Source organism: Epinephelus fuscoguttatus, linkage group LG18, assembly GCF_011397635.1.
Source record: "Epinephelus fuscoguttatus linkage group LG18, E.fuscoguttatus.final_Chr_v1".
Taxonomy (NCBI): Eukaryota; Metazoa; Chordata; class Actinopteri; order Perciformes; family Serranidae; genus Epinephelus; species Epinephelus fuscoguttatus.
The window spans coordinates 19156747-19172392 of record NC_064769.1 but is presented as its reverse complement, the minus strand read 5'-3'; the positions used below and the strand labels follow the sequence as shown (position 1 = coordinate 19172392).

General features: G+C 40.3%; 1 protein-coding gene across 1 annotated transcript in view; it reads left to right on the top strand.

Annotated features, from left to right (window-relative positions):
- The window catches only part of LOC125906187 (WD repeat-containing protein 70), a 48198-nt gene that overhangs the window by 20367 nt on the left and 12185 nt on the right, over positions 1–15646 (top strand). Inside the window, exons 11-13 of the mRNA XM_049604650.1 lie at positions 8570–8669; positions 9092–9176; positions 9282–9420. Coding sequence (XP_049460607.1) covers positions 8570–8669; positions 9092–9176; positions 9282–9420 — 324 coding nt within the window. The remainder of the gene's footprint in view (positions 1–8569; positions 8670–9091; positions 9177–9281; positions 9421–15646) is intronic.

The window sequence follows — 15646 nt, the reverse complement described above, 5'->3', positions numbered from 1 at the left end:
CACAGAGAGTGATTGCACGCTCTTACCAGAGGGGTCGGTGCCAGGATTGCAAGACTGCATCCAAATGGTTGCCAGGTAATGTGCACTCTGTGAAAGTTGCGTTGAGGGTAGAGACCTCCGTTCAGAAAACATTACCACACAGACCTGGGGAATGTTATGATGTCATTGGTGGACTTGGATGTTTCCAGACTTCAAAGTGGGACCCCAGAAGAGGTGGTTTTGATGGACTACTCCATTGGGGAACGTGATCATGAGATGATAGAGCAAACTTTCTCTTGTTTTCTGTTTTTGCTGGCTTTGTCGCCGCAATCGATCGTTAATCATGAGAGAAACTAGAGATTCCCGATAAGTTTAGATCAGTCCAGAGATAAATTTCAGTGTGTGGGAAATCTTGTCTTCACTCATATTTGGTCCTTGGTGATTCTTGCCTTCGTTTCATTTTGTTCTATATTAATGGACTTAATATTCCAGGCTGCTTTTACTCCACTCAACACCTTGTCTCTAATCCAAGCATCAACCCTTAGGGCTGAAATCAAAGCCAACATGGGAAGTGCCAAAAACTTGAGACTTGAGATTGGCTCTAACAGCGAGTTAGTCCCCATAGACCCCCATGTTAAAATTCCCAACTTTACAATAGAAATAAACATGTTTACAGCCTGGTACAAATAAAATATTTTCGTCTCTATAGCTTATTTTCCCGTTCATGACAACTGTATGGTTGTGAATTTTTACATAACTCATCCTTTTACATTTTATTAAGACTTAAAGTTACACGTAATTAACAGCATGGATGCTTTGAGTGACAGGCTGTCACTCAGGGGAAGAATTAGATCTACCCCTCACTCATCCACAGCTCCACCCTCTTAACCAAATTTGGTCACATCTACACAGAGTTTATCGTCATCTGCATAAACTGACCACCAGTGCTGGCCAGTACATAATTTACAGTTACTGGCCTAATAGCACCCTCAACACAGTAATGTGATTCTGCACAGTATCACCGTAAACTAGTAACTCTGTGGGTCATAAAAAATGGTGCTGTGGAAGATTAAAACAGAGAATAACATAAGAAGTTATTAAAGTCCAATAAAGAGTGTTTAGAAAACCGTCCAGGATCTGATAACTGGCTAGAGTACATACAGGGCTCTCATCATGAACATGTCATGGAAGCGTTTGAAATGCAATAAAACTCTTCCACTAGGCTAAAAACACACCGATCGTAAACATTTACTCCGGATCTCAGTCCTGCAGCCTCCATTGTGATTTACCCATGATTTCTTTTATTGCCACACAGGCTGATCTCCCCTCCGTCAACCCTTTTTACATGTGGGGGCAAACGGTCACTAAATGACCTTGAAGAGGTGCTTTTCGTCAAGTGAATGCATTCCTCACACATGTTTTAACTCCGAACAATGACATGAAAATGACATCAACACAATCCGACTTTGTTGTGGTTTGGAGCCGAGACCTAGAGGAACACGGTCACTTCATTGGAACACACTGTTGTATTACATGGACACTCACTCCAGTGTGATCCGCTAACACACACACGGCTTCCCCATCACCACTTGTTGATTTCCATGAAAGATCAGAGCAGCTGCTCAGGACTGCGGTTTGGCCACTTGATCCGCAGTAAGTAAGAGAGGTCAGAGTGAGATGTTACAAGTGACTGCACAGTGGGCATCATTAAGCCTTTCAGGTGTGCGGTTATAAAAGTATGGAGGTTGGGGGGAAAGGCAGCGCCTGGCAGTATTTATATAATGATACCCAGATAGTGTGGTTAGTAACAGTTGGCCCTGTGGTAGATTGTTATCATAGTCTGCTGTGGATGAAACCCAATGCTGTGTTCCTTCAGCTATTTATCAACTCCTGCTGCTGAATGGGTGTAGATATGAATTAGGGCTCTGTGTGGGTGCACATGTACGCGTGCATATGCATCATGCATGCATGCATTCACAATCTTATGTGTTTAAAATGGACTTGCTCCTTAATCTTCCTGCAAGTAGGATTTCAGAGCCTCAGCAGATCTATCAGAGCAACATTAGGTGCTCTTTCTGTGCAGGAGCTTTCTGCCTGATCACTTTAAAAATGCGGCATATTTCACCACTTTTAAGAGAGCTACCGAATTTTTGGTAATTCAGCAACAATCCTGTACTCGTCTAGTTTTCAAATATAATGTTTCTAATGTGTATTGTATCTTGCCACATTGAGTTTACCTTTTTTCTGCCTCACTGTTCTAATCTTAGTTCCCTAAAAAACCCCCCTAGGGACAGTTGTTGCAAATTAGCATCTGCTATAAACACTGTGATACTGGCAACGGATAGCTGTTTTCACTTTGTTTATGTATGTTGTATCTGTCTCTATCAAACAAACCATAAATTAATACGTGGTATACATGCATATCTGTGTGGAAAAAAGGCTCACAATCCTGCTGCGTGTTCAGGCCAATGAGAAGGGCACAGTTTAGAGAGGAAGTCACAAGGCGCGAGAGAAGTTTCAAACTGTGTACGAGAATCCGGTTTCACAAGCCGGCTGTGTAGATTATCACAGGAAGCAAACACCATGGCATCTTCCAATGCCAGCCAACATCAGGATAGTAAATAAACACTCAAGCTCTCACAACAGCAGTAAATGATCTAGAAATAGCTGGAGGGGTGTATGTTTGCAATAAGCAGCTAGAATAACCACTAGCTACCTATTGAAGGCACCACTTTTACTGACTGAGATAATTTTTCAAGTTTTCTTATCATTTCCTGCTTTGTATTTGTTAGCCATTTAGCACCATTGTGTCCACAACCAACTCCACCTGGACATTTTTATACGTATAAATGGATATGTACAGAACATTTCTTTTAAGTGCAAACAAAACCTATACTGAAGACAGTATAACATAACAATACAACATTAAAGGAGTTAAACCGCAGCCTGTGCTAACAGCAGATGGTGTTCATTTAGAAAAGAAAGACGTCAGATGAAAAGAGGAAAAAAAAACTTTGTGGAATGATTCATCAGCCGTTGAACAAAAGCTCATAACTTTTTCTTACTAGTTGACCCGAGGAAACCTGTGGCTATGGTGACAAACATGTTTTGGGGTTATGTTTTTAAAAAGCACGAAAAAACAAACACATCTTTGCAATTTTCTCTGGAGTTATGTAAAGCAGATTTCATCACCTTCCCCCCGCAGTGTATTTATGGTGTATTATCCTCTTTTGATGCGATGTATTTCCACCCTGCAACTCTGCACCTCTCAGATGACACTCTTATTTTCCCAGAAACCCGCCTCTCCACTAGACCCACTTTTATGGTGTGCCATTGAGCTCCATGCAACAGCACATATGACTAGATAATTACAGTAAAGCGGTTCATCAGCATACCCTCCTGTTCATAGTCCGCTGACTCCACCCAGCCTATTTGTGCTTCCGTGCGTAGATGCGCTCGCAGTTAAGTGAATGGAAATTCTGTCTGTTTGGATACACTCTCATTGTCCATGTGCACATGACACAGTGGTCACAGTAGTCGTTGTGATTGCATAAAAACGGGCTCCCCAGTGTCTTTGTTTCAGGCTGATCAAATTCTCAAAGCTCAGTCAGTCACCATGCATGCCCAAGGTAAAGTATTGTGTTTGACTGGGTTTAAGCCTTACACATTATGCTTTAGCTGCTGTTTAGTAGGCCTGAGATAGCTTGTGGCCTCGCTGTTCACCTCCTGCTGTAAGATTAGAGAATGTACTTAAATATTAAATTGAACTCTCAACTTTTATTTTTCAACCAAGTCAATTTCAAAGGCAGCGAATAAAAGAATAGGAAGATAATCTACGATAAGAAACGAGGAGAATGGATTTGAGCCCAAGGTAATATATGAGTAAAATGATGATGGGAAGCAGAAAATTATCCCTGGAGAGACTACAGAGGCTAAATGGCCATGGCCTGAAAAAGTGGAATCCGTGTTATCTACAGTTCAAGGTAACAGTGTTATCTGTCTCGTCCAAGTTAATAACTTCCCTCCATTTACTTTGGAAGTGAAGTATGGCCTCGTTTCCTTCTTGTATCATAAGGACACATCACTCATTCACCTCACGCTCCACTCTCTCCTGCTCCTTTTGCCAGCGTTTCTCTATCTTATCTGTCTTCCACACTCTGTGCTCACTTCAAATTCCTTATCCACCTCGCCGAGTCAAAAGCCCGTATTGCTGCAATTCTCTTTTCACTGATTTATTTGCATTCCGTTTAGAATTAATGAAAATGTAGCTGCATAAACCAAGGTTATGTTTGTTTGAGTGTTAGCAAGCCCTACTTCCCAGACTATTGCTTCACCACTGTCTTTTAATGATCGATCTCTGTAATCTGGCTGTACCCCGGTAAAACTAAGGCAGTGGGAGGTAAATGTGATAGGAGGCAGAGGGAGGCATTAAAGTTAGTGCTGAAACAATTAGTTGATTCACTTACCGACAATTTTGATCATCGATTAGTCATTGAAGTCATTTATCAAGCAGAAAGGTCAAACATTCACTGGTTTCAGCCTCTCAAATATGACTGTGCTGCTTTTCTTAGCTTTTTATTGTTGTGCATCGCATGTCTTTGGATTTTAGACTGTGAAGACACAACTTGAAGGCGTCACCATGGGCTTTTGGAGAATGTGCTGGACATTATGAAGACTTGATTATTCTATTGAAAACATGTTAAATTTAATTGACAATTGTTGTAAACATTAGTCGCATTCCCAGTTATAAACTGTAGAGTGAAACACGTCTAAAATACTTGAACATAGAGCATTGGGTACACTTAAGGTTAGCAAGTGAAACGTGAATTTTACATCATTGTATTTTTTTTTTTACTGGTTATCTGCTTTTTCACTTCTGCTCATTGTCCAATTTTGGGTGGCCGTGTACTTTTAGAGAGCTTTTCTTCTCACTGTTTCTTTGTATGTATGTGTGAGAAAGATAGAGAGAATTATGTGTGTGTGTGTGTGTGTGCGCGCGGGGCAGGGGGTTGAGCTGGGTTATTTCCAGCCTGGAGCTGCAGACCTTGGCACACACACTCTCTGCACTACAGTAGTACACCACTTGTTCAGAGCGAGCACTGAGGAAGTCATTGCACGGCTGGCCATCTTGAAAACAGCTGCTTCAACGAGAAGTGAAAATGCTTCTGTTTGCAGGGGGGGAACATTGCTGCACTGGCTGGGATTAATTAGGAATAGTTTGGATGAATTTTTAATTGGGTGCATTGTAGTTTTGAATTGTTTCCAAACCTCCTCTAAAATGCTTCTTGTAAACTGTTCAAAACAGCTCATTATCTGTTTTTACCCCACGAACTACAAAGGTGAGGTTCTCCTCCCTCTCGCTTTTGTGATCAGTCTGTTCTCACCTCTGTACAATGACCTCGACTGAAATGTCACTCAGCCTTCTTGGTTTTCAGGGATGCATGCTGATCATCTCTGCCAAGTTGAGTAAGATGGCATTCTCATATATAGCAGCACGCCGAGGAAATAGTTACAAGGGCGGAATTATACACATGATTTTCCTGACGAAGACCTTGATGGTGGAAATGTTGCCTGGGGGGCTGTAATGCTGCACGCTTCCTCTCTTTTTCCATTGTAAGCTGATGTGTCTTGTGTAGCTGTGCGAAGTCTGCGCTTCAGAAATACATTTAGGACTGTCAGAAAATATTGAACAGTGCTTATAACATTGAAGCTCGATGGGATGTCTTAAAATGTCTTGTTTAGGCCGGCCAACAGTCCAGAACCAAAAGATTTTCAGTTAAGTATCACATAAAACAAAGAAATCAGTTTGACATTAATTAGCAAAATAGTTTCTTTCAGTTTTAGATGAACAGTACTGCCTTAGAAATGACTGTCGCTAGACTTGGTAAAACAGGCTTCTTGTTAAACATTTTAGTGTCTGAGCACAAGCCAAGATAACCCTGATGACATGATTAGGGTTATCACCAGATAACCCTATAATTCCCAGACTTGACAAGACCCCTTTCAAGCCACAGATGACATAATGCAGCTGTCACAGGCTGAGTTCTCCTTTAACTGTGTTAAGGACAGGAGTGTGTTATTTACTTACTTTCCAGCCCACACTTATTTGCTGTCCCATGTGCCTCTGGTCTGTGTGTTGTTGAGAAGCCAAACTGTATATTTTGTGATTAAGCCTTGTGGTCGTTGATATTTTTGATGTGTCGCTTCAAAATAGTTTTTATTACTGGCCCATATTTGTGACATAACACTTGTTAAAAGGGACAAGTGGATAGGAACTAAGTATAGGAAATATATTCTTTGTACCAAACTACACCTGTCAATTGAATCACCGCACAGAAGGAATCTTGCATCTACGCATGGACGAGAGCCTTGTGCTTGTGACCGTGCAAGGTCCAAAGATTATTGGCATTCTCTTTGGCTGAGCTGTAATGTTAGCAAGCTCAGTGGTGTTAGATGAGCTTGCTGTAGATGCACACTTCCTTCTGCGCAGTGATAACGTTAGCAAGTGTAGTACGGTAGAAAGAAAATAGTTCCTATGTGGAACTGCTTACAACAAGGCCTGTTGATTATCTTGAGTAACCGGGTCACAATTTCTGGAAAGAGACGTTGCTTTTGAGTTTTTCCAAACGTAACTTTTTGGCGCAATGAGTATTGTATTCTTAAGAAGGCATACATCTTTATGGCCAATATCTCCAACACTCTGCAACTCTCCAAAAAATATGTATTTTTGATTTTGGGATCTGTCCCTTAAACGAAGGCGAATAATACGAAAAAATTCAAACGGGCGATGATCTCCCTGGGCTGCATATAAAAAGGTGTCTGATGTCAGTACTGGCTGGTAAACTCTACTCAATAGGAATATTATAATACTATTTTAGGTAGGAGCAAAGGAAAAATCAAAATCTGACAGACAGGCACCTAAGCTTGCCAAGGTAAATCTCTGCGGTCTGTAGTCTTGCTAAAGAGTGTTGGGTACAGTGTGTAAAGTTGCTGGTATTGCGCAAGTTGTAGTGCGCTTCAAAGTTAAATATATAGTATGGTGTTCATGGAGGAAATGGAAACCGTGTGTTGTTTTGAAGACACAGAATGAAAAGGTCTTTTTGTTGCTGCAGTGAAAAAATGGAAACGTCTGCTACTGAAGCAAAGCATTGACAGTTTCACACTGTAGTACATCAGGAGATTTTAAGAGCTCTTTTTAATATTGATGAGCCGTAGTGACCACAGCAGCTTGTTTATGGAAAAGGCAGAGAGAGCCAGGACTGCACTATGTATTCATTTTGCTCTGTAATTAATGATCAATTACATCTAGTCTAGGTTTTCTCTGTCACTGTAGTGCCCTTTGGGACTCGTCTGTGATTCATACCAACATTATATAAATAAATTCACTTCTGTGTTTGCTCAAGTATTTTTATTTTTGTCACTTGCACATAACTATTAATAGACACTAACAGGAGTGAGTTGCTGCTGTCATGACCTCGACAAGACTTTCACTTTCATACACAGACCAAGCACGTGACATGGAATAATGACCTTTATGTGACCCATTCACAACAGTCTTTAAGTCACGGGTTAATACCTAATCATTGCTGTTTACACAGGAGCTTGCTCTGCAGCTGTAGCTGTGCTACACATCATTACTAAATCATAAACTGTACTAATGCATTGTTTTATACCTCCATCCTGGTGATAGCCATGGCCAGAGGAGTTATGTTTTTGGGTTGTCCATTCACCCATCCATCCCATTCTCCTGAACATGATATCTCAAGAACGCCTTGAGGGATTTTCTCTAAATTTGGCACAAATGTCCAATTGAACTCAAGAATGAACTAATTAGAATTTAGGAGTCACAGGTTGAAGGTCAAGGTCACTGTGACCTTTTGTTTGTCTTATTTTTGTGAATGTGATATTTTAAGAAAGCCTTGAGGGAATTTCTTAAAATTTGGCACAAATGTCTGTTTGGACTCAAGAATGAACTCATTAGATTTTAGTAGTCACAGGTCGAATGTCAAGGTCACTGTGGCCCTGTGTTAGTCTAATTCTCGAACAGCATGAGGGTATTTCCTCAAATTTGGAACAAACGTCCACTTGGACTCTACAGTCAACTGATGAGATTTTGGTGGTCAAAGGTCAAGGTCACTGTGACCTTGAATTTGTCTCACTCTTGTTAATACTATATTTTAAGAAGGTCTTAAGGAAATTTCTTAAAATTTGGCACAAACATCCACTTGACTTAATGAATGATTAATTAAAATTTGGTGGACAAAGGCCACAGTGATGTCACAAAACATGTTTTTGGCCCAAACTCAATAATGTTTGTACTGATTATGACCAAATTTCACATAAATGTCTAATAATGAGATGATGACATTTTATATTTAAAAAGTTAAAGGTCATCTTCATTGTGTCATCATAATGTTCTCAAAAACACTTTCATTCAACACTATAATCATGAACTCAAGGAAAGATATTTGGTTGGATACTGAGTCGTTGACACTAATCTGTGTGTGTGAAGCATCTATGTTCAAGAATTTGTAGCTTTTTTGCAGCCACATAGGCACATGAGGTAATTTTTGTCTCTTTTTCTTTTTAGGTCCATACAAAGTTCCACTGTCGGCAAGCACACATTCCAGGATCAGACACCTCCTGCCTCTCCTTCTCCTATGATGGCATGACTCTGGCTTCACGTGGAGGTAAGAAAAGGATCTTAATCTTATAGCATCCTCCAAGCCCCACAACCAGCAGATGTGCACATTGAGGTTGCATTCATCAGCAGCCCAACTCAGAGGGAAGAATTTGCTTTTCTTCCTGTGCGAAATAAGAGCCACCACCAACAAAACGCAGAAGACTCCCAAGAGATCTATATACAGAAACACTTGAGTTCCTCTTTGGTATGTGATCTTGTCAGGAGGTTTCAAACACAAAGACAAATAGGAATAACTGTGCAAGAGCCCTTCACTCAGCATCATGTAAATGAAAGATAACTCTTGCAGCCTTGTTGTATAGTCAGGAAAAGGCAACGTAAATAACTTCCAAGGCAGTTTCACCACGGTGACTTTCTGTTAGGTAAATATCACAATTTACAGTTTACCCATTATTTCCATCTGTTTTCCAGGTGATGACACTCTGAAGATGTGGGATATACGCAACTTCAAGAATCCTGTGAATGTAGCTACTGGACTCACCAACTACTTTGCAATGTGAGAAGTTTTTTCTTTCATCTTAATTGCAATTTGCTTAAGTATTGTAAATTACATGTGGATAATGAACTGAAGATGTTGTATGTGTGTAATTTTCCCTATTAGGACTGACTGCTGTTTTAGCCCCGATGACAAGCTTCTGGTAACGGGGACCTCAGTGAAGAAAGAAGAGGGAAATGGGAAGCTGGTTTTCTTTGAACGAGCTTCCTTTCAGAAGGTCTATGAAATAGAAGTCACCAATGCAGTAAGTTATGCCTCAATCTCCACAACCGCAATTGCTCTTGCTGCAAGATGTTTTTCAACTGGTGGATATGATATGTTGGTTGCAAACCAAAATGACCCAAAATAATGCGCAGTGGAAAAGAAACATAATGAATCCACAATGAAACTTAATGAAACCAATATGCATGTCATTCCTCCTCCACGTAAGTAGTCTGGGCTCAAACAAAACTGCAGCCTTAAGAATGTTTTTATTTGATTATAGCGTCCTGAAAACACAGCAGCAGTGAAAGGCGTCATTATGACAGCTGAACAGATTTGACTGGTTTGATATGGAGATTTATTTGACTTCCTGTTTAACCCCACACAGGAGTATTCCAACATATTAGAGCTTGAGTCTCTTATTTATTTTGGTTGTGTTTATCACAGGGTTTCTCTAGAGTATTGAAAAGTAATATTTCCAAGTCTGGATAAATAAGGAAAAATGTTTGTGTTTACAAACTGTTGCCCCTGTTCTGTTTTCCAAAACATAAAATTCAGAATTTCCAAAAATAAGTTGATCACGCAAGCGGGGTGTTTTTTATTATGTTTGGAATAGACAGCCAGCGCAGCCAAAATGTTTACCAGAGAGAGTGCCAACCAGTGCGAGCTTGATGTTGTCAAAAGCAAAGCAAGAAGTATGGCGTGTGACCAAACGCACACTCCTATGCAGAGCTGCCTTTATGCCTGTATTCAGCAGCCTGCACAACAGGTCTGCCCCAAGTGCCTTGTAACGGTACCAAATCCAAACATCTGTGACCAAAGTAGTTTGATGTCAAACAATATTTTTTAGTCAGTCTCTGGACCCATTGGCCATTGGTCTGATGACAGTTAGCATCTGGAGATGAAGGCCAATAATTAGGGCTTATCTGGTGTAGCCAGGGGATATTCAGTTCAAGACTTCCTCTTCTGTGTGCCGGCCATTTTGGCTAATCTTTATAAGCTAATATCTGTGTATTAGTGCAGACACATTTTTAAAAAACTAATATAAAGCTAACACGTTGTCAGACAATGGCCGATGGGTTCTGAGATTGCAAATGCGTTCTGCCTCTCCACATGAACTGTTTACTTGCCACTCCAATATGATTTGTCAATTTTGTGTGGACGACTATATATATATATATATATATATATATATATATATATATATATATATATATATATATATATATATATATATGTGTGTGTGTGTGTGTGTGTGTGTGTGTGTGTGTGTGTGTACAGATATGTATTTATACAGATTAGGTGTTAAATGATTTGTATGAGCTACAGCAAAATAATATTAATAAATAAACATACATAGTCAGAATGTAACACACATGTTTAACAGGGGGATTTTAAAACCATTTATTTGCATAATAAACATCCAGCTATTTGTACTCAGATGTCAAATATGGTCTACCAAGAAAGTTGAGTCTGGAAAAGTATGTCATTTGTAAATGGAAAATGTGTAGGGACCCTGTTATTAAATTCTAACATCATTCTTATAGTAGTGTACACCACAGGAATTTGTAAAGACAGATCCAGAGTTGTGCAGTCAGCAGCCTCTGTTATGTATAATTATGGAGTAATAATCTTAGAAACTACAAAAATTTGCCAAAATGTCATTTCAATTAATATCAGTTCACACAGACAGAGAAATTGGTATAGCTTTTTTTATAAATCAAATCTCAAATGGCACAGTCCCATGGCGGTGAGGAGACATTTTCCCTTTAAATCACTTTGTGTCTGAAGCCAGTCGTATCTCAGCAGCAAAGCATTTTCAAGTATTTTCTTCATCGTCCTCCTGGATGAAAGATTGACTGTAGCGGTGTTTGGGAGAAAATACAGAGGAAGATGAGAATGAGTTATGGGGGGGAGTGACGGCAAAGGAGCAGGAAAGTTTAAAAAAATGGTTAGAGGAAAGCGAGGGGAGAGAAGAGTAATGTGACCTTTCCTTACTGCAAGTCATTCCCACAAACCTTTGGCAGGACCGCTATTGACGCTTTTATATGCCTTTGAGTTACTTTTGAAATTAAATTATCTACGGTAACAATCGGCATGTTCCATTCACATGCACTACACTGTCAAACACGTTAGCATACTATGTACTTTACACTAATCCTGCTTTCTCAGAAATCCATTTGGTGAAGGCAACCAGCCATAGGTGCTGAAATGAAGGGCAGAGGTGCTGTCTTCAGTAGAAATCCTTTTTTTTTTTGTTGCTTCCTGCTCCTCCTCCGTCTCTCCTTTTCAACAGATTTAGCACTGTGTATCTGTAGTCATAACAGTGAGGTCTGACAGGGGCTAATGGCTTCTAACTTGGTCTCCCTGACTAAGGAATGACACATGGGCCACTGAGTGAACGTGTTTGTGAGAGGAGGAAAGAGACAAAAGCTGGGTTTGTGTGTCTGTGCATCCCCCTGTCCTGCCAGCCAGCTGCTGTTAGCTCGCAAACCTTGGCACAGCATTGACACTAAGTGCACAGTTGCACTAACTGAGGGGAGGGGAGGGCGGTCTGTGTTTTGGTTGACCCATTTTATTTGAGATTTTAACTTTAATCGAATAAAAAACAGGTTCATTTTCATCCACTGTCATTTCCTTATCGAAATATGACATTTTAGTGTTATTTAGCTGTCAGTATATAGAAAAGAATTATTAAAAGTTGAGTGTGAGCTCGTCTGAAGTTAGAATAAAGAGTGATGCTGTGTTAAAATAGAATTGACTGAGTTCTGTGTTTACTTTGATGACTAAAAGTGCTAAGAATAGCATCTTTAGAATCTATATACTCAACGTCAGTGCACTTAATTCAGGAGGAATATCTCTGTCTCAGTAATGTTACATTAGTGTCTGCAAGTGTTTCTAAAAACTAAAAGCACGCGTTAAGAAACCCTGTTGGGTAGATAATATTGCTACTCTATTTGTCCTCTCCTTTCTAGATAGCTAGAGCTGTGATAATGTTTAAAACCTGACAGCTTAATAGTGCTCTCCAGTTAAAATACACTTGACTTTTGAATGTTCAGAAATTAATGGTGTGCACAACATGATCCTTATAGATGTCTGTCATGTGGGCCAAGCAATGGTTAGCATGTTGCGTTTAAGGTCTGCCTGCACAGTCTACATAAACCTTCATAAACAGAATCAGCTGTAACATTTTCACCCACTTCACCCTGGTGATGATATCGCCATAGGCAGCATCAAAGAAAGACTTCAGACACTTGGGGTCAAAGAGTGTGTTTAAAACTGAGCAACCCTCCTCCTCTTTTGCATCCCTCCATGGACATTTGTCTTCTCTTCACTTTGCTGAAGAGGGTAAACATTTGGAAGTGATTTTTCCATTGGCCTTTCACTCGCTCCATCATCCACCATTGGGAGAAGCTCTGAAAGCTTCAGCTCACTTTCACTGGAAAGACGGCAAAACCTCTTCCTGTCTGCGCACCCTTTGTGCTGCACAGAAATCCAGCAGATTTCCCACAAAATCTAACCCGGTTCCACAAAAAACAATGCAGTCTAGAGACTGAGAGACTGGTACAGGCTGCCAACCGCCTTGGCAGTGGTTTTATTTGTGTTAATTGTAACCTCTCAAAATTTATATGGTAATGATTAAAGTACTTTAATAATGCTTTCTTCCTCCAAAAGGAACTACAGCCAATTTAGTCTATAAAAATATCCTTTGAAGTCATTCACATATTTTAGCAGTGTCATATAACGTCATGTAATTGCTTTTGTGTATATAAAAGCTTCGATTTGTGCCTCAACATGTTGAGTTGGGTGGCCTAATGCATGGCGCAGGGACTCAAAAAATACATGCGGTGCTATTGTACATTCCAGAAGTCTTTTTTGAACCTAATGAAAAAAAGGTAATTATCATCATGTGTTGATAACTGAGATCAATTACTGTAATATCATGAAATTACAGAGACATTTTAGTTCATTTTCTGGCATTTTGACATTCACAAGGCAAAGAAATAGAGAGGTTTAGACTTAAGGGGCAGTGGTTAGGGTTAACCACCAGATTGCCTCGCCTAAACCATTTTGATATCCTACATTTTGGAATCATGCCTTTCTTGATATTTTACTATATGTTTATATTTAACAGTTTTTATGAAATATATCCTCTCCCCCTCCTCCTGTTCCATTGACCATGACTCTGTCAATCTGATCTAACTAGATCCCCCATGCTAAATTGTATCTGAAGCTTTGCCTCCATTTTAAAAAATGATGCACTGAAATTTAGTTTTGCAGCAGATCAGTTATTTCTGGTTGACATGCACTCAGTGAACCTGATGAATGTGCTATTTACTATGTTTACATCAGCCGTCTGCTTCTCGGATGGCCCGAGAATTTAAGTGCAGCCTTTATAAAGTGGCGTACCAGGCAGGCGAGTGAAAGGAAGGGCCACCAATCATTTCTAACTAAACAGTCTACATAACCCCAGACCTGGATTCTGGGGTACGCTTGGGAGCGGAGGCTGTTTTAGGCCCATTTGATAAATACTTCAGACACTCTTAAGCTTATCTTAGTCCATCAAAAAGGGCAGGAACCAGGTGAGGCCATGCTGACTATCAAAGCGCTGAGCTTTTGGCTGGATGTCAAATGGAAGTTAAACCTGCAGCCTCCAGGCACTTTCTGTAAATGTGTGCATATGTCTTTTTGTGCTGTACGTGTGCATTCACATAGGACCTTGCATGCATGTGTGCATCTTCTGGTACTCTGTGTTTTGTGGTCATCTGCACTTCGCGTATCTGGCGTGGACCTTTGTTGCATCTCTGTCCCTCATTTCCTGTCATCTCTTTGTTAATGCTCTGTAATCAAGGCATAAAAACTGCTCCCCAAAAACAGTTAAAACTTTTAAAGGTGTCAGCCCACCAATTAGATTAACCATATTGGTGCCAATAATGACCTTATTAAATGGATTGGGTATCAGCTAGATGTGACCGATCAACATCACGTTTCTTAGTCACTGTTTTTAACGACATTGATAACATGGTAAAAATGCAAATTAATAAGCCCTGTAAAAACAAATACAGCTGCAAAATCTGCTCAAACCTAAAATTAATGTTTGTGCATGATAGTGATAAGTAATGTAAAAATATCCCCACTATTGTGAGAGGAAAGGTGGCTTTGGAGCATCTGTAATATGATGTGCTTATGTTTGAATATTTTGAAGTCTGATACTCAGTTTGACTCGCAGGTGTAAGGCGTATCTCTGTGCTTCATACATTAAACAAGTGTTTCCCATAAACTGACTTATTTTAACTTTATTTCATTGCCAAGGAGCACATTGACTCAGCCCGTGTTTTTTCCGTGTCTCGCTCCCTGCTTCTGTGAACTGCCTCCCCAGGACGAGAGCAGGACACAGCTTGGGAGATGGAACTCAAATTCAGCCAATACAAACCCCCCAGCACCAGGAGTCACAGCAGACTTGTGGCATGTGGCAGCGCTGGGTCTAATGTGTGTAATGGCAGCAACAGAAAGTTTGCTAATCCTGTATGGAGTCTGGGCTCCATCCACCGAATTTGGGGTTTGACTTGGCTGAATTCAGGTTGCTGCAGCTGCTGACTGGGGGTCCATCTGATGAGCTGCTGCCAGCTCTTCTCCTGGTGAGGTTGTTGGTAGCAGTGGGGAGTGAGGCAGAGGACACACTGTGATTTGAGGCTCTAAAGCTAGCTGACGTTATCCACATAAACACGAACCTCAGGCTGCAGCAGAGAGCTTTTGGCCCCGGTTAGCAGAAGGCTAAACTATTAGCACCATCTCTCCATCTCTAAAACGCTCACCTATATTGACATGTGTTTTCTGTTGTTCATTGTCAGACTCTCTTTTAGACTCTCATTTTTAAAGTCCATCTGTCTTTTCTGCTTTGCAACATCTTTGCTCTGCAGGATTCTCCGCCATTGAATCAAGCTGTCACTGATGGGACGTGCACACGTATCTGAATTTGTAAAACAGCCAATAGAAACGCTCTCTCTGAAATGATGTGATTGGCCTAACTCTCTTGTCACAGTCTAGATTATTTTAAAGCCTGAAAACAAAGCCAAGAAGAGGTGCAGAAGTCTAATTTCCTCTCAGACCACTTAAATTACAATATGCTCAAAGTTTATTATGGGATTCTTGCCCGGTGAAGCCCAAATTAAACTGGCTTCCCCAGTGTTAATAATGTTTTTTCTGCCTGGAATAAGATTTTTGTAGATAGTGAACTATTTTTGGGGTCACCTTGAGTTGTTGTTCAC